Source organism: Pholis gunnellus, assembly GCF_910591455.1.
Source record: "Pholis gunnellus genome assembly, chromosome: 14".
In the NCBI taxonomy this organism is placed as follows: domain Eukaryota; kingdom Metazoa; phylum Chordata; class Actinopteri; order Perciformes; family Pholidae; genus Pholis; species Pholis gunnellus.
The window spans coordinates 17755431-17775674 of record NC_136541.1 but is presented as its reverse complement, the minus strand read 5'-3'; the positions used below and the strand labels follow the sequence as shown (position 1 = coordinate 17775674).

Below are 20244 nucleotides of genomic sequence, written 5' to 3'. Positions count from 1 at the left end.
TGTTTGCATGGGAAATAGCTGGGATGTTCATGCATTATCGCTGCGTGACACTGCATAGCCTATACACGTGCCTGTGTGTCCTTACTTTGGGTTTAGAATGGTGGATTTGCCGGAAAACACAGGTGGAGACTTTTTCTGATTTCACATTATATTTGAGCGGTGGGACTTTAAGAAGTCAATGAAGCATAATGTTGCTCTGTCGGTTTGGTCCACTGGTCCACCACTTTGGTCTAGGCTGAAACATGCCATGAAATGCTGTACATTTATGGTTCCCAGTGGATGAATCCTACTACGTATTGCAGCGTCACTATGACACAGGATATAGCCTAAAATGTCTCAACAACTACTGTAGATACATTCATGTTCCCCTAAGGATGAATCACACAGACTTTGATGATCTCCTGACTTTTCCTGCAGCACCATCATCACGTCAATATTACAATATATCAAACGTTTGGTTTATAACCAAATACCTGCAAAACTAATGACATTCCCATCAGCCGCAGCTGTACTTTGTGTTTTGTACAACACCTCCAGTCTATCGACGCAGAGTCAAGTCAAAAGTGCAGTCGACAGAGAAATCAGGATAAACAACTGCAAAACTCTGCAGTGTTTGGACAGCGCCGCGAGCAGTTGATTACTAAGACGCGTATTTATTCAATCATCCATGTTGCTGCTCGATTTCATCATCTCTTTAATTAATACAACAATTACACATGATTAAATTGTTATGCATCTCAGATGGGACAAGCTACATTTGTGAATGCGTGGAATAAAAAAAAATAAAAAAGGCATTCGGTAAAGAAATTTAATTATCTGCAATGTACTAAAACAATATCTATTGATAATTCAGGATAAGGTGACAATGCTGCCGTGTGTGTGTGTGAGTGTGTGTGCATGTCTCTTTTGAGTGCTGAGAAGTGCTTCCAATCCCTCTTTGTTCTCTTGTCTACTGTCAGACATTAAACATTCCTCAGCTTAAACACAGTGGAGGTGATGTTTCTCCCTCCTCCCTTTCAACCGCGTGGCTGCACTACTCTGAGCTGGTGATGTTAGCATTGAGGGAAAATAAGTTGCCGGCGGTGAACAGGTAACCATGAGACGTCTCTCCATCCCCAGAGAGAGGTTGGGGAGGGTAATTAATGGTTTCATGGATGCCCTCAAAATTCTGATGCCCCTTCTCTCTTAAGCATGTCTGTAATTAACCCAATTTGTGTTTAGCAATCAATTTGTTGCCTCTGTTACATGTTTTTGCCTGTTTCTCACATTTGTTATGTGTTTCCTGTTTTAAGAAGAAATGCTTTTATTTTGAAGGCGGCTCTGAGAGTAAAAACGGAAGTAGAACTGTGCGCGCGAAGAGCGAGAGTAAAGTACGGATAATATGAAGGTTGTGAATGTATAGATATTAGTACCCCCCGAAGAGGCAGAAGGTTGGTTAATGTTTTAATAACTAATAACTGTAATAACTAATAACTGCGTGTGTGTTTTTAAGTAGCATAAGTAACTAGAGTAAGTAACGGCTCTATGTGTGTAGGCTACAGTAATGCTAACAAGAAGGAAATGCTAACATAATTGTTGCTTTGTACACAGCTCTTACGTTGTTTGTGGGATTTAAAAATAAATTGTACAATCATCAGTCAAGCATTGGACAATCTTTCGGAGGTATATGCTACATTGTCACCAGTAACGACACACACACACACACACACACACACACACACACACACACACACACACACACACACAGCCTTTTCTCTCAGTCCAGTGAAACACATCCTGAATCCAAATGAGGTCACAGCCTGCAATATCTTCCCCATCAAACCATTATTACCTTTTGCCTCGAGGGAGAAGGGAACTAAACAGCCCTCTGCTATTAAAGGCATTGTACAACTCCAGTTATCAGGTCAGTGCATTACCATCCACCGCCTGTAGGGGCAGCGTGGGGACGCATTGTGGCAGGGGGGATGACCTGAAGGAGGATTTGTAGTGTGTTCTGCAATGCTCAATTATCTATTTTTTTTTCTTTATTTGAATTTGACCCACTTGCAAACACAGTTGCTCTTCCGCATTGTTAATTTATATCATGACTTCATGGACACTTCATATCCGGTTCTGTTAACCTGATGCAAATCTGTGTTTATGGCCAGAAGCACAAAATCATGCAAACGATGTGTAAACATGCAATCACAACTCATGTGGCTGACAGCTGGAATGAGGAACCGCAATGAGAAAAAGGCTTCACACCACCCGCTGCACTGTGAACGTGCTTCATCATGTCATTCAATCAATATCCACTAAAAATGGATCCAGATGCAGCGGACAGGGGGAGGGAGAACTGCGTTCGGGGATGCTTCGGATAGCAGGCGTTGGCATCGGTGGTTAAAAAAAACCCCAAAGATCTTCCCCAGTGGTTCCCTCTGTGTCAGTGGACGCGTTAGATGCTGACGTACATAGATGTGTGCTCCCTCTGTGCTCTCCCCCTCTTCCCTGCTCCACTCCTGCTGCTGTTATGTAATGGGTGTGAGTTACGAAACCTTACATTGGAAAATACGAGCCCACTGATCAGCAAGCTCAGAGCGCGTGCATGCACACGTGCACACACACACACACACACACACACACACAGAGCTCTGGGTTTTTCTCCCCCTTGTTTGTGTGTGAGCGAATGCAAATGTTGTCACCGTAGTGGACAAAAGTGCCCATGTGTTTGCTCATGCATACAGTGTGTGTGTGTGTGTGTGCATACGCACTACAATTGATTGAATACACGGGTGTAAATCAGAGCATTATTGTGAGGCTGTGGAAGTGCATAGAGCTCCAAAATTAATGATTTAGTGTGTTTGCGGGTGAGCGTGTGTATAAAATACATAAATAAAAGTACAGGGGAAAAAAATAACATGGGTTCATAGTCGCGTGTTGCGGTACACAAGCGTGAAGACCCGGGAGCTATGCTGGTGTAGAACGAGCTATGGCAAGAGAGAGGGGAGGGGGGGGGGGGGGGGGGGGGAGACAATAAAGAGAAAACATGATAAGGCAAAGCAGAGATGGCTGCGATGGAGGAAGGAGAAAACATACAGATAGATGTATACACGGCTGGACAGACAGAAAATGAATAACAGGCATATCCTGTCACCAGACAGAAAGAACGAGGTGAGCTGATCTTACTCAGCTGTACATTTCGGTATTAAGACCACGAATAGAATACTCTGACCGGGACACTACGTCCGTTTGTGCTGACGAAATAAAGAAAATCATCTAATTGTATCGGCATGCATGAGTAGATATTAAAGGACACAGTTTATTACAACCTGGGTCTTTTTTCATCAGTTATGATGATGTAAGTCATCTGTGTGCAACCGGGTCGCATAGGTCAAAGATTAGCCGAGGACACGGTCTGTTAACTCTAATGGATGATTACGACGAAGAGTTATAGTATTAATTAATTTTACTGTTTGCCGTGGTTTCTCTTCCAAATAAATTTAGCCCTTATAACAATAATAATCATTTATTATCCTTAAAATTCTCACTACATCAACTGTAAAATGTATTCACACTCATTAGCTACCTCTATATATAGTTGTCCAAGTGGCGGAGTCCGCCATTCCCGCGCCCTATCAAGTGGCGTGCACACGCAAGGGATTCACAGGGAAGGACTGACGCACATACTGGTAAAAATTCAAAATTAGCCGAATTTGATCAACCTACCAGCCACAGTGCCGCGTAAACAAAGGAGTAATACTGCGACGCTTCTGGTGGACAAGTGTGTTGTGACTTACTAGCCTGTGCGGCTGCTCGACAAAAATGTCATTTTAAACAGAACTCTGGGACTCGTATTGTTTAGATTTCTCTGCATTACCACCAATAACCACAGGTGTCGCCAAACCAACCAGAAGTGAAGTCTTCAAACTGAACTGAGAGGATTAGAACTTGATTAGAACCGGAATGCTGGTCAGTCTGCTCGTGTTTCAGCGACTCATAAAAAAACATTTTGGTGAGTATGACCTGCTTATAGAAATGAAGGCCAGAACAACCAAAATAAGATTAAAATTGTAATATGCCGGCAGAATCCTTTAACAAGCAAAGCCAGACACACGGTGGCAGATTCTTTTAAACTAAAGCAAAAGCCGGTAACGTCCATTTACTGCGGACGAGAGAACCAGCAAGCTGTCTGACAATACCTTGCATCACACAGTGCCGGGCTAATACGAACGATGATAACCTGTATCTTTTAAGGTTAACAACTCAGAAAATGCTTTGATGTCTCTCTCACACTCCCAGCGAGTTAATATTATGCCGGCAAAAAGGTCAAATGCATTCTCCGTCAAAACCTTCCAAGTGTTTCTGCAGCGCTATTCCGTGTAGATCGAGTTGTAGTGATCAACTTGTTTGTCAGTGCGGAAGAGGACGGCTTCCTCCGTGTTGGGAAATAATGAATTACCAGCGGGGTCATGAATGCGTGAGAAACAAACGGGAGGCTGAGCGTTCACACAAAATAAAGCGAGCCTGCACACGTGTGAACTGAGTTACTGCTGTGTGATAGTAAACTGGCAGGAGAGCCAGCGTGTCCGGTTATGTAATGCCTTTCTGTCTTGCTTGCTTGCGCACACACACACACACACACACACACACACACACACACACACACACACACACACACACACAGGTTACGACCTGAAAGGTTTTATATGTGCGTGCATATTTTAATGTTTCAGAGGGCAAGGAGGGTCTCAGCTGAACTGACATTTCTCGTTTTTCCTACTCATCTCCCTCCATTACCCGTTCCCTAAGTGTATAACGTCAGGCCTTCATATCTCCAGCTGTCATCCGCTCTCCCACTCTCCTCTCCTTACTCTTCTTCTGCTCAGAGTTTAACGTTTGAGTGGCTTCATGTGGTCGGCCCTCTGCAGGAAAACCCCTGTTTCTAGCCCAGCTTACTCATTGACCTGAGCCTCTCTTTCCTCACAAATCTCCCCTTCTTCTGAAACATGTCGGTATACGGAGCCCATCCTGCTTAGCGGTCCTTCAGTATCGCTTGCTGCTCCGTGGCTGATAATTGCCTCTGACCTCCCCAAAGAGGAAGAGGAGCCAAAAGAGAACCTCCAAGAGGGGACGGATAATAAAGTCCATTCATATTAGTGACCTACTCACTGCTTCCTCTCCGTCCATACCCCCCCCCCCCCCCCCGGCCTCACCTACAGCCCCTCCACATGCCAGCGGCCCCCCCCCCGCGGTGAGTCCCCGGCCCCAGCCTGTGCCATCGCCGCTCAAGGATACGCTGTTGACAGCCACGGGTCACCGCGGTCCAGTCACAGGGTGGCACACACACTCATGAATGATGCAGCGCTCGCCGCCCGTCCCCTCGGCTCTCTCGCTAACACATGAGGACACATAATCAGGCCGGATCGCGGGGCGATGCGGGCACGGCGACACAAGAGGAGGGTGGGCAGCGTGTCGTGAGCACGCAATTAAAGCAGATCCCAGAAGCCAATAAACAATGCAAGACAACACTGTGAGAGACTCTCTGCCCAGAGGAGCCTTTAAACAAAGTATGAACTGGGGCATGAGCTCCATTGTACTGCGCATGACTCACACTCGCTCTCAGAGATTGTCGCGACTCCCGTTTGGTGCCCCAACAATTAAGTCGATCAATCGATTTGTGGATTGACAGCAAATGAATGAAAGAATTGTCGAAATATTTGTGGTATTAGATTTTTTTCCATATTGCCCAGTCATAATGTGCTGTGAAACACAGCGTGGTTTACCCTAAAAAGGTTTCTTTCATAAAATTGTAGACTAAAAGCAAACACAACCCTGATGACTATTTTACCAGAAACACTGCAGAACTGTTTTCACAATGACCACTACTTTGCGTTACAAGGAAAATTGGTTTAACATTTACTAAAACATGAAACATGTAATAGTTCCAGCCTCTAAAATGGGAGGATTTGCTTCTTTTACCGGCCAGTCAAAATAAGCAGATTGAATTCATCACCTTGGGTCTGAGGGAAACGCTGATTGGCATATTTTGAACTACTTCCCGTTGTTTGATATGGACCCAAATGGTGCGAGAAGATTCTCAAACACACATATTATCTCATAATTCAAGGCACCAGTTGCTCGTCGGTGTGTCACTTCAGCCTCCGCATTCTGTCACTCAGCAGTCGCTAATGGCCCGTATACAGCAGCCTGTCCCCGCAGCACTCCACATACAGCCTTGATGAAGTGCGGCGCCTCGTACTGTATGGGGGAGCTTAAAGGGAGCGAGAAAGAGAGAGGGGGGGGGGGGGGAGGTATTGTCGTCTTAAGCGCCCGCACAATACCTCCTTTCCAGACACAGGGGTTTAGGCTTACCCACCTCGCATTCAACCCCCCTGGGAAGTGCATCAGGGGAGGGTGAAATGTGAGTGCCGGGAATGAAAGGAGAGTAGCGACAGAGGAGCAGGCTGACAACACCTCCCTCTGATACCGAGGCTAAAGAGGGGAGAGGAGAACGGTAATTGGTGAGCCAGGGAAAGTTCGATGTCGCGCTAAAGGTTAGAGCTGGATGTGGGGAGGCAGAGGCACGTCCACTCGGTCGTGTGTGTGTGTGTGTGTGTGTGTGTGTGTGTGTGTGTGTGTGTGTGTGTGTGTGTGTGTGTGTGTTTATGTGTACGTCAGTGATTAATTAGCTTGCAGGGATTCCCGCCTGTTTGTCGTCCTGGGTTCCCCTGTTCATTTGTAACACTGCATTAGTAATGCCCGTCACTGACGCAAACGAAGCAGAGACATTTCACATTCAGAACTCGCTCTCCTCTTTTATTTCCCAGTCTTGTCTTTGGTCAGTGTTACCTTCTTCTCAATACCAGCGCCATACGTTGTATTTCAGTAAATATGACCCATCACTAAAGCAGTACAGCTGCTGGGGGGGGGGGGGGGGGGGGGGGAATGACCGTCCCCCTTTACAAAATCCAAACAATCCACAGCGGAACATGATGTGTCCCACCCACAGTGTCAACATTTGAATTACTTATGTCACCAGAGTTAAACATGCCGCTCAAGTTTTCCCTGACTGGAAATTATAACCATCAACTGAATCCCCTCCTGTATTTCAGCGAGGCCCTCCAGCAACCCCGATCCTGCTTCAGTTCGGTAACGAGCAACGAGCTCAATAAAGACTTTGCAACGAGTCAACACTACGACACGGATATTCATTATGGAAGGAGGAAATGTAACAGGACACGAAGAGCAGAAGTGCAAAAGATGAATGGGATCGTTTGTGTGATGCTGTGACATTTGCCTACTTTTTAGCATAAATGACTTCTTCCTAATTCATGAACTGCCCGGGAGAATTCATCACTTCTGAAGGGACGCATATAGTGTCAGAAAGCAGGAAGGGTCAAATTGATAAATGATTATTATAACCAAAAACCTTTGTATATTGATCACATGAATATAAAGTTATGAATATTATTGACTGTTACAAAATACAGTAGGCCTACAGCTGGCAGTTCTTCTCCCTTGACCCGGGCGGCTTCAACCACAGCAAAGGATCATGGGAAATAAGTAAGAAAAACACACATGTATGTTGTCATGTCTACTCATACTTTGTAAAGTAGAAGGTTGTGTGTGTGTGTGTGTGTATATGTCAGCCTGTCAGTCACAAAGTCTAATTCAAAGACTGTGGGCATAATTAGCGAGCACAAGCAGCAGGGTAACAGGTCTAAAGGTCAAAGGTGACAACAATGTGATGGTACGTGTTGAATCTGATCACACTTTCTTTCCTGTGCCGTCCTGTGTGTGTGTCTGTGTGTGTGAAACCATCTGCTATTGTTACACATTAACTTCCAACAATGTGCATTGAGTCATTAACACACAGCCCACCATGCAAGCATACATGTACGAGTTACGAAAGCTGGCCTGTCGACCGAGCGAGCAGATGTGACTTCATGTACCGCGTAGCACCGAGCATGTGCTACCAATCAACGAGGAGACAGACTCTTGAGTCGAGGAAGGCAGATTTAAGTAGGCGGCAGCAACGTTTTCATAGATTCGGTACAAGAATAGCAGACAGGGTGAATACCAGAGCGGTGCACCGTACTATAATATCATCGGGAGCGCGCGCGCATGTGTGTATGTGTGTGTGTGAGAGAGAGATTGGTGGGAGGACGAATCTGCCGGGCGGTACAAAAACTGCAGCCCGCTTTGGGCTCCTGTCTGAACTTGTTTGGCTCACAAACACGGATGTGAAAGTGAAGTATTTGTGCCATTTGATATCACAAGCAAACCGGAAGCCGACACACTTTTTAAACCGTTAACTGATAAAAGAAATGAGTTTAAATCGGCTGGCCCAGTCAAACTCGATCTCGCTACACAACAGCTCTGTAACAATGCACGCTGCTGGTTGCTGTTTGCCAACACATGTGCAAGTACAAATATATGAGCAGTGGTGTGTGTGTGTGTGTGTGTGTGTGTGTGTGTGTGTGTGTGTTCAGGGACAATGGCGTAATTTGTATCGCTGATTGGAATTATTAGCCGCTAATCCACAATGAAAGGCAGTCGAACCACTTCAAGTGTTCCCTGAGGGTAGACCAAACAGGGCCACACAGATAAGCACACTGTTGTTATTGTTTGTACTTAACCTCTAATGACATTCATTATCAGAGGCTATGAAGGACTCGCAGCTCAGCTTAAATCTGGCAGCGAGCCGCTGGGATGCTGCCGGCATCAGAGTTGTTCTGGGAGACTTTCTTTTATTAAAAAGCTGCCATGTTCGTGGCGATCCCCTTTGATGGCGAAACAGAAGGAGAGTAACGAGCTGACTCATGCAAGGGACGAGCACAAGCAATAATAAAAAAAGGTAAACACTGACTGTAGTTGTTTCTGGTCCAGCTATTGCTCCATGCCTTAAAGTATTAAAAAAAAAGAAAATGCATCTGATGGGCAGCAGTTGCCTCGGGGCACTCCAGAAGGAAGTTGTCCACGAAGACAGCGGCTCCGGAGTCAGTTCTTTAATCTCACAGTAGGACAGAGGCCACAAAGTGATCAGACCCCAGATCTGTGGTTAAAGCCACAACCAGTCCACTTCAGAGCAGGGAGAGAGAGAGAGAGAGAGAGAGAGAGAGAGAGAGAGAGAGAGAGAGAGAGAGAGAGAGAGAGAGAGAGAGAGAGAGAGAGGCTTTCACACACACAAGCAGAGTGTAGGGGGGGAGAGAGAGAATTAAAGGGCCCCTCTCTCCAGATGATGCACAGGGACAGGGCGAATGAATGAATGAGATTGCGATGTTGTTGCACATTCCCCACGGCCCCACGTGCTCACTTTTCTCTTTCTTCTCCTTCCCTCCTCTCCCCTCCCCTTCTTTCCTTTCCTTTTGTTTTGTTTAAAATTTAACAAGGTCTGGAACAGTGGAGGGCTGAAGCGGGGCATCCGGGGTGTTTTGGCTCAGCTTCATGTCACATGCAGGGGCCATGTGAACACAGTGGCACTGAGAGAGAGAAGGGGGGGGGGGGAATAGTGAGGAACTAAAGAAGGGAAGTCTTTAACCAGAGGGAAGCAGTGAGAGCTAGAAAAGAACTGGGTGGTAGCCGAGAGTGAGTTAATAAAACGACCATTTATGAGAAAGACGCCACAAACGAAACAGGAAGTAGACACAGACCGGCTGAGAGAACGCGCACGTGCAAGAGAAGACTAAAAAAAAAATAAAAGAATGCAAGGAAGGAGGGACATGGGGAGGGAAAAAGGTGAGGAGGGACTCCCGGGTGCAGCAGGTGACAGCTCCACTTTGTCTTCAAACTGCACCGCTAACAGCAAGAGACGAGCGCTTTGCCATGTTAATGTTTGAGACTGGCTGCACATGCAGCATTCCCCCCCCCCCCCCCCCCACACACCGAGATCTCTCGTCTGGGATGAGAACTGGACTTTCAGTTTTTACAGCTTGTCAGCACTTACTGACCTACTTATGTATTAAGTACATCCGTTTAATGTAATGCAATCCCAAAATAAAACCGTAATAAATCCCGTTTATGAAGCTGATGTTTTGTTTTTGAGACATTTCTTCAACTTTTAACAGGATATTAGAAATACCTCTCTATACAAGTGCTACACTTATTTTGCATACAATTTTGAGGAAGTGTCACAAAATATTAGATATGAGACGTACTGTACTTTGTTAAAATATGATACATTGTTAATAGACTAATAGTATACAACAGTATAACTAGCTCCAATTTGAGCAGCAACAATAAAACCTGCGTATGAATAACCACATCTGTCTTTTTTGTTTCTGCCGTCCTTTATTCGTTTCCCACTAGATACTTTACATCTTCAATAGCTGATTTGTTTTTGGGCCACTTCTTTCCATTTACACATCCAGAGCAACATTAGCATTCATTTGAAGTCGTGTTTCTGGACACCCGATGAATTGAAGTCCAATATTCAAAAGCTTTTCCTGGGTGAAATGTGTGTCTCGTTAGCAGCTAGTCGTTTATCTTGTCGCTCTGCTTTTAGGTGCTGAGTCGGTAGTGAGTAGTGTACAGTGGGGCTTTTTGGGAGCATATCTGCTGAACGCCAACCGCGGCCGAAAGCGGTGAGAGCGAATCCAAACGGCAAAAGCTGCGGGCCGACAAGCCACTACAATGAGTGCAAAAAAAGGCAGCATGCTCAAAAAAAACAAGACCGGTGGCGCAACTATTCCCAATTTTCTGGGCGCAGCGGCTGCACCCCAAAATAAACATAGTTCAACTTTTGGCACCGCATGTCGTATGATGGGGAACAACCAATTCCAGCCGGCGGACATCTTTCCTTTCTTCCATAAATATCAGTCCATGGTAAATACGGAGCAGTTGGCTACCCAGAGCTTTACGGTTCAGTCCCACGGGACTGTCTTACGACACACTGTAGGCTTTCAATGATCACCAGCAACGTCAGGCGCAAACTGCCTTCGCATCCTTGAAGAGCGTCTTCCAGGAGATAAAAGACGCAGCCGCTGGACTCAGGCTCCACAGATGCACCTATTGAACTCAAGGTGATGCTGAACAATGTACTGCGGATTTACCTCCAGGAGCATAGTAGGGTACCTGTGCATTAACCGTGGGTGATGTGCAGAACATAGCGGTGTAGAATCATCTACATCTGTGCGGTTGTGGCAGCGTCCATCTGTCTGCTTCAGAACCTCTCTCTCTAAAAAAACATAGAGGTCTCTTGCCAATGAGGAAGTTTCATTCTTGTGCTTCAGCATTTTAGACGAGAGACGAACTTTAAACTAGGTCATTCCATATCAACAACTCTGCCCCCTTTCTATTGGAGCAGAGTCCACAGAAACAGGCTCAGCTCCACCCAAACACACCTTATCTAGCCGTGTCCGGATGACACCAAATCAAAGATTGTGGGGACAGTTCGGTGAACGCTCTGAATTCCTTCCGCACAATGATATTTGCTAAACACCGCATCTACTTAGCCGCTTGTTTTCTGCAGTGCAGGAAGCTTCCTCTGTATAAAAACAGCTGCCTTCGAACCTTAAGAGCAGATCCTTTTGTAATGATTACTCAGTGTGTGTGTTGAGGAATACAAAATTCTAATAAATCGGAATTTTAAAACGTAATGCAAAATAACCTCTCTGGAGACTCGGGGCTTTGTAAAACGTGGCAGCGCCGCTGGAGCGCTGGTATTTAAAAGCCTCCCATCCAGGCATTGACACAGTTCTGTCCTGGACACTAGCGGGCTGTGTCTTCCCTAATCGACATTTTCTTTTTTTTTTGGGCCTCTTTAATGCTGAGAGTTGCAGATGTTGTCTGGTATTAAAGTGGGCTGCTGCTGATCAAAGCCGCGGAGAGCGAGCCCCTGCCGGCCTGCCTCTAATCCCCCCCCAACCCCCCGTCGTGAATGTGGTCGGGGGGGGGGGGGGGGGGGACACGACTGGTGCTCAACTCGGGGCTAGTGGGCCTTCACCGTGACCCCACTGAAAGAGGGGGGGGGGACCTTCGAACACCGCCAACTGCTACCCTCCGAGGTTTCTGGGGAGTATTCGGTAAGGGCAGTTTGACAGACAGCCGAGAGGCCGGGCTGCTCCCACAAGGCAGACCCCCCCCCCCCCCCCCCCCACAACTTGCCGGCAGGCAGACAGGAGTGACATATCAGCATGACATTGTTCAGCCTAGATTTAGCGGCTAGCCACAAAGCCACGAGAATTTAAATTCCCCCCGTTTCTTTTTTTACTTAAGACACGTAGAAATAATGACCTGCGCTGTTAGTTTTTGCCTTTGACTTTTTTTTTTTTTTGGAGACAATTATGGGGGTGACCGGTAATTCTTCGAGTGAAAAGCAATATAAGCCAGGGGAGAGATGAAGAGATATGGGAGGATAAATGGAAGCTGTCAGATGGTGTGAGGGAGGAGGAGATGCGAGAGGGAGGGGGATCGATCACGAGAGAAATTGAGAGAGAGGGAGGAGGATTCGCCGCCAGAGGAGGATGTCAGCCAAGAAGGCAATCTATATTAGACAGAAAACAGTTCCCCCGGCTGTAACCGCTACGAGCCGACACCGCCGTCCTCTTCCGCGTCTGCCTCACTAGACGCACACGTGCGAATCCTCGGAGACGGCTTCATGACCTCGTCTCGTTTCAAGACCGCGTCTCCACGTGTGGCTTCCCCCGTGAAGAGACAGGAGATACATGAATCTCTGTTTTTGGATTTTACGCATACAGCGGTGAACACAATAAAAGCTCAGCGCACACGGACACGTGCGTACTGGACGTGAGCTCTGGAACGTGTGAAATCTGATTACACAATTACATAATGACTCAGCAATTGGCCATTTAGAGAGAGCATTAGCTGTCAGGCGGACGACATGGATGTGAGAAAAGATGAGGCGGCCACGTTGCCTCACTTTGGGGCGAAAGGTTCTCCCTTGTAGTGTTTGCACGCACGGAGATGCTGTCGTTTTGGCAAACTGTGCCACGTTTTAGTAGATTCAAGTGAACTCGACACTTCCCTGGAGGCCGGCAACACATTTGAACAGACAAAATTCATTGAAACCGAGCCACTAGGAGGGGAACCCCGTATTGCCGTCAGGACAACCGGTGACCGATCACGAGACACGCGCGGCGAAAACGTAAAAATGTGCGCAGACCGTCCTCTTCGTAGAGACGTGGGTGCGGTTCTGGCGCGCTGACTGTGCAAAGAAGGCATGCGAAGGCTCAGACGAGGCGGCGTGAGCGCTTCCTCTGCCTAATAGCTGCTCACAGCCTGCTGGAGAAAGTTGGGAGCTTCATTAAGCCGTTAAACCCCGTAGAGTCCTTTAAGTCATCGCGTCACCAGAGAGGCCTCGAGGTAAGAGCGGAGAGTTACAGTCCTGAGAGGACATTCCTCAAAGCTCAACTATTCATTATCTTCTTAAACTGTTAGGATTGTCTGTGTACATGGAATGAAGACATCCTGTCAGTAGGACTCAAGCTGCTGCCATTATGTCATCACGTGGAGATTTGTCTTTTATTTCATTGCATCTAATATTGATTGAAACTTTTATTTGAGAAACTATTTAGAGCCACAAATGTACCCCAGATATAATGTGTACTGCAATTTGATATTTCTATGATGTAATTTGACATTGCTGATATTGTGTTTGCTATATTTCTTTTTGAGCCTCATGTTTGGACAAACACGATAAAGTAGAGTTACCGTCTCGCGGTTGTCTGTCCACTTGTCAAATTTGCAGTTTTTGTGTGAAATTGTCCCATTGAGCGTACGGATTTTTTTGAGTTTTTGAGCCAAAAATGTATTTCGCGAGGTCACAGCGACCTTTGACCTCCAAAATGAAATCAGTTCATGCTTGAGTCCAGGTGGACGTTTGGCCAAATTTAAAGAAATCTGCTCCAGGAGTTCCTGAGACTTAGCGTTCACGAGAATGGGACGGACGGACGGACGTCCCGGAAACATAATTCCTCCGACCACGACTGTCAAGAACAAGTACACATCTAAAAGGACCTTTTTCTTCTTCCAAGTCTCACCATAAACCCACTGTTTTCGTTCTTAAAAAGATAATCTGTCATTTAAAGATGCTGTAGATTCAAGCAGGCGATGACAGAAATACAGAATATGTGCAACGTCAGCCTGAGAGTTGAAGCTACAGGCCCTGAAGTAATGAAATGGTGTTATTATTTGATTTTTTGGAAATAATCAACTCAATAACCGTGAGACAATAGGCATGAAATCGCAATTTGTTTTGAGCATCAGTGCAGAGAAAACTTTATATTAAAAGCAGGCTATAAAAAAAATAACTAGAACTAGAAATTCACTCATCGTGATTTGTGAAACTACAACTCCGACCAAAGTATTACCACAAATGTGCAAAGCCATAAAAACGTGTGTGCACAGGTACATTTCGCCACTTTTGTTTTGCACAGAGCCGAGCCATTATCCGCTCCATCCCATTAGATAGCTCTGCTTTTATTAGTTCTGCATGAACTACTCTTCCTGCCAAGTTCACCTTGCTGGCAGACACTGACAACAACACGGGAATTAACCCGAAAATTGGGTGCAGCATGTTGAAACCGTTATCGACCCTGACTTTTGCTTCGCAGAGGCTTGAGCTGTAAACCCGAGTGGCGCTGAAGAAGGAATTAATACCTCGACAGTTTCCAGGCCGGCTACACGCCAGCGGTCGTTCACTTCGCTCATAAAGCACGCCGAAACCTTAAAAAAAGGGCATACATTTCAACTTTAACAGGGGGAGTAGAAAGCCCACAAGAGAAGCAGAAACTGAAGTGCATGGGCGAGAGTGTGTTTGCAAAGCTGAGTAGGCTAATGAATCTAAATAATTAAGTGTGCTGCTTTGCTTTGGTTAAGGACTCTGGGTCCTCTGCCTCTTGGGAACCCTGTGTGCCACTGTGAGTTAGGGTTCAGTATGTCATTTCCTTTTCATGCAAGTCTACGCGCACACACACACACACACACACACTACTAGCTCTGGGTAAGGGAACGGAGCCATCCAAGCAGGGGGCAACTTCATTACATGAGGGCTGAGGATCTCCTGTCCGCAGAGCAGACACCCCGTCACCGAGCGACGCTGACCTGCGCCCGACACTTTTACCCCAAGGGGCAATTAAATCAAGGCTCGATGTACAGTTAGAAAAATAATCTGTAAAAGCAAACTCTCTCCAGGACGTGTACTTTTATTTAGAGCTATGGCATTTTTCTTTTGGGTGGGGGGGGGGGGGCCTCTCAGCAACAGAATGTATTGATTATAGGAGTCTTTTTTACTGGTTCTCCTTGTACTCAAACTCTAATAAAGCTGGCTCAGCATTACAAGAGGCTCCTGTGTGAGAAGCCCTGAAAGGATCAGTCGTCAGGCTGCCAAAGAGGACAGCGGCCCTTTGATCTAGGCAGCGTTCTGTACATGTGTGTGTGGGGGGGGGGGGGGTTTGTGTGTCTAGCAGGGCAAAGTGAGTTCTCTCATCTGGCCACTGCGGAGTCCATACGCAATGAAAACCATGACCTGGACCTTTCAAAGTCAAACCGGCCTCTGCATTGTCTAAAAAGGATCTGGCACAACGCACCACGGCAACTCTTCGACTTAACGGCCTCTTCCCATCGTTCTCCCGCCTCCCCAATCACGCTGAGTGCAGAGTACCTCTTCTCTCAGCCTTATTAAAAGATACGGTACAGTTTACTGGCTGCTCATTCACTTAATATCAAGGTTATATATATATATATATATATATATATATATATATACACACACACACTGTATATAAATGCAAAGAACTTCAATTGAGCAACTGATAAAATACATAATAAGGAATTAGATCCTGGACTTCCTGTATCAAAGGCCGCTTTGCACGCACACAGGCGCGCAGACAAGAAGGCCCTCAGTGTGACTGAGGTCTACAGTTGTGGCAGCTGCGCCTGAGAGTCAGCCAGCAAGTCAGCTGAGACTGGCCCTATCTGAACCATTCAAAGGCAGCGCAACATGTGTCGGCGCGGTGTTCCCTCGTATCCCCCACCGCACACCACACACACTTCCTCCTCAGCAGACGTGCCTGACATTCTAGACGAGCCAGCGTACATTCCTCGCATGCCTCCATCGTGTAAAGGAAAAGGGCAGAGGAGCAGCACTGCTGTCACAGAGGCAGCTCTGCTTTCTTTCTACAGTGTGTGTGTGTGTGTGTGTGTGTGTGTGTGTGTGTGTGTGTGTGTGTGTGTGTGTGTGTGTGTGTGTGTGTGTGTGTGTGTGTGAAAGTGCTCTCCAGTCCCTCTCTGTGCGACTGAATGCCAATTAGGCCTTTTGTGTCAGACTGTGGCTCGAGTGTTGCGTAGTGTTATTGGCTGTGGTGGTGGGGGGGGGGGGGGGCTGGAGAGAGAGCTCAGGTGACCGCAGTTAAGCCGTCTCACATGGGATGTGGAGGCGTCGCCCTCGGAGGGGCATCGGGGCCTACTTCTGACCGCCTCTAGCGGCTTGCGTTGCTACCGCCGGTTGATCTCAGCTGACTGACAGCACAGACTCGTGCAGCATTCCCCCCCCTCCTCCTCCTAAATGCACATCCGTCCACATGAGCCCCAGCGTGCACTGCACACACGCGGCCTGCCATTACACGCCATCTGAACGAATTCATCGCACCTCAAGCGAGGCGAGCGCCCGAGAGCACAATAGGTCATGAGGCGACACGTGACTGTGAGCGGGAGCGACCTCTGGCTCGACAGCCTCTCGGGACAGGAAGCCGTAGAGCGTCGGTGCCTCTCTTTCCCATACTTCAGACCCAGCAAAACGGTTTCTCCTCAACTGTCGTCCCCAGACACTCAGTCACACACACACACACACACACACACACACACACCCCCCCAAACACCCTCCCCATTTCACTTCCCTCGGCGGCGACAGCAACGGCAGCAGCGGTGAAGAAAGGGGCTTCCTGAGCTGTGGAGGAGCACGTTAACCCAACTTGGCAGGCAGTTTAGTTTAGTGTGACAGTAGCCGCGCTGGGTGCCAATGGGACAGGCCCTGTGCCGCATCTCAATGACCAGAATCCACTTGGTACACAGAGAGGGTTTATGGTGCTCCCAGCCATACCGCTTCCCACCCCTGCTCTCCATCCAACCACAAAGGCATTCAGCCTTTTCATCGCGATGATAATGGGGCAAAAGCCGGAAAAAGGGCCCCCATGTCTGAGCACCGTAAGTTGCGGCGATGGCTTTGTGGCGGATGTCATGCGTGTCCATGGGAGCACAGTGTGCTGGTCTGACATGGACAGTAGAAACTATCTGGAAAAATATAAAATATAAAAAACACAACCAGACCTGGAAATGTAATAAGGAAGTCTGAGGCAAGGTCGATCTGGCAAAGCAGCAGCATTCGGACCGTGACCTCACACTGACCCATTCACTCCACCGACACAACCTGAACGTGATAAACCATCACTGAGAGCCACACTTATGGCGAGCAGACTTTTAATAATAATAACCCACTAAATTGCTGCGCCGGTGAGCAGCAAAAAAGGCCTCGCGCTGCACTCCTCTGGCCTGACAGCACCCTCTTCACACCCTCCTGTGAAAATGGCATTCGGTCTCAGCAACAAACAAACACAAACGAGAAAGAAAGCAAATAAACTGTTGCTTTGCTCTATTAGTGCAACGTCACGAAGCGCACACCTGCATGACTGCACCTGCTTGTTATTTTTTTTTTTGGGACACAGGTCGCCAACCTGTTAACAAACGCACAGGATCTGCAGTCCAAAAACCACGTGATGTGCAAAAAGAGAAGGGCCTCAACAAGCCCCCCCAGGAAACCTGCTCGTGGGAGAATTGTTGAATTAGGATTTTAACATCTGAACGCATCATTTCACTTACCTGCATAGAAGCGTAACAAGGAGCCAATTTCCGTGTTAAGCCCTTCCTCTTGAACTCTCCACGGGTCCTTAAATCCAAGCTTAAAGAGAAAGTCATTCTGGATCTGCAGAGGCCTCTCGTCGGGGCTGAGCCTCCTGACAGTCTCGCCGTGCATCTGTACGTACAGCGTGGGGCTGGACTCGCGGGAATCTCCACCGTGGCCTGCTGTCGGCCCCGACTGTGCGGGGTCTTGGCCATCAGGTGTGTTACCTGTAGAACAGGCTCTCGACAGTGAGCCGGCGCTGCTGCTGGGTGGCAGGCTGCCCAGACCGTGTGGGCTCAGTCTGCTCTCCGGTCTCATGTTGGTCGTCGGGTTGTTCAAACGGCCGACGTTGCACTGCTTGTAGTTGGCGCCGGTGACAGCGCCGACCCCGTTGGCGTGATGCTGCGAGATGGGGTCCATGCTCGCGCTGGTCGCGGGACAGTCGAGGTCCAGCTCGTCCGAGGAGCTGCCGTACATGTCGTGGCCCTCCGTGGCGCTGTCAAACGAGGGGCTGAGGATGGACGCCTCGGTGCCCAGGACCATGTCGTCGCTGAGGGAGTCCCTGTGCTCGCTGAGCCGGGCCCCCGAGCTCAGGTCGTCAAACGCGCTGCTCTCCACGTCCGAGCCAGAGTTTAATCCGTAGCTGTCCAGACAGTTCCTGTGCTCCGAGTCGTCGTCGTTGGGGGTGTCCATGTTCGAGTTTGAGTTCAAATCGGACAGCGAGCAGGCGATGTTGTCTTGCGACTCCGATTCCGGGGTGAAAAGTTTCCCATCGACGTCCTGTTGCTTTTGCCTCTCGTCTGCGTTCTCCATGAGCAGCAGTCTCAACCTGTCACTCGGGTGGCCCCTTAATTCAGCGGGTTCTAGCGGGGTCAGGTGGCCGCATTTCACACTCGAGTCTTCGTTCACCTTGCGCGGGTTATCGTTGTACTCGTACTTCACATTGCAGTTGCCATTTTGGTCAGTCTTGGGGTTATCTTTACAAAAAATGCGCACCACAGAGCTCGACTTACCGCAGAGTTTACTCAGCCGGAGCGCCACCTCGCCGGCCGTGGTGTCCATAGTGCAAAGGACCGGCCTGGGATACGAGGGCGTGAGTCTCTCGTGGACGTGTACGGAGCCCCGGTGGAGGTCCGCTCTCACCCACTCGCGATCCGCGGGCTGCAGCTGCATGTTCTGCCGGTGCTTCAGCAGAGTCTTCCTGTCCAGACTCCGGGTGTGCAAAGACGCAGAGGACAGGGCCGAGTTCATCTTGGCGCCGCAGGCGGCGGTGACAGCTGAGGCGGCGGCGGTGGTGGCTGCAGCTGCGGCGGAGAGGTTCCTCTTCAAGCGCCTCCGTCTCAACAGGAGGGAGCTGGAGTTGCTGGACGAGCCCCGGCCATTAGACGCCGCGGTTCGGTTTGACGCACTAGAAGAGGCGGACTGGGGGAGGCTGTTCCCGTTCTTCGCCTCTACGCGGGAGGGTGCCGAATGTCCACCGCCATCATCCGCCGGAGTCCCCCGGGCGAGAGACAGTCCGCTGGGCTTCTTCATTAACTTGGTCGCGTCTCCATCCGACGCGCCGTCCTCAGCTACAGCCTGCACGCTTTCCATCTCTGCCAATGAAAAGTCCCCCGCTCGAAACAAATAACGGTGCGCACTTGGTTACACCTACAGCGTCTACATTTAAAAGCCGTAAAAAGCGTGCCCACCGTGCTAAATGTCCGCCAACAGGGCGGTGTTGCTGACTTATTCCACTAGTAGTCATTCACTTCTTGGCTTCCTTTCCTTGTCGGAGTCTCCTCCGCTGCTCCGGAGGGGGGAAAAAAACAAAAAAAAACATTTCACCGATTAAATTCGCTGGGAAGAGGCTGGGCGCGCGGGGACGGATCAGGGCGGAGACGTGACTGCGCGTCCCATTTGGACCAAAATACAGTGCTGGAATATGAAATGAACGTCGGCCGACCTCCTACGCAAATGCTGGCTGCTATATATTCATGAGGAGGACACAAGATGGGGTCGCTAACAACAACGCGGTGGATTGTGGGAAGTGTATTGTGCCGGGAACGCGCCCCGTCGTCGCCGCCGGCAGGAGAGAAGTGATGTCACGAATACATTTCCCATGAAGCCTTTCGTCGGTTTCAGCGAAGAGAGGCGGGGAACAGATGGGAGGAGTAAACATAGCTCGTATAAATTGTTCGGTGTGCAGCTACTGAAGTACTTCCTCTTATCCGTTGTAGTCGCAGTACATATCTACGGGCTACCTGTAAGCTGGCAGTTAAGAAAACGACCGTATCAGTGTCACTCACTGGAGTGACGTTACCGTTATAACAGCCATTATCGGTCAACCGTTGAATATGAGAGTACACTTAGAACCGTCAGTAAGTTTCACGCGGTTTGTTCACTTCCCGTTAATACAGTTCTGCCGC

The 20244-nt window shown here is 48.4% G+C and overlaps 1 protein-coding gene across 1 annotated transcript in view; it reads right to left on the bottom strand.

Annotated features, from left to right (window-relative positions):
• phlpp1 (PH domain and leucine rich repeat protein phosphatase 1) overlaps window positions 1–19658 on the bottom strand; it is a 43335-nt gene extending 23677 nt beyond the window's left edge. Inside the window, exon 1 of the mRNA XM_079172719.1 lies at window positions 17815–19658. Within this exon, the coding sequence (XP_079028845.1) occupies window positions 17815–19429 (1615 nt within the window). The 5' untranslated portion in view covers window positions 19430–19658. The remainder of the gene's footprint in view (window positions 1–17814) is intronic.
• Window positions 19659–20244: the final 586 nt, after the last annotated feature.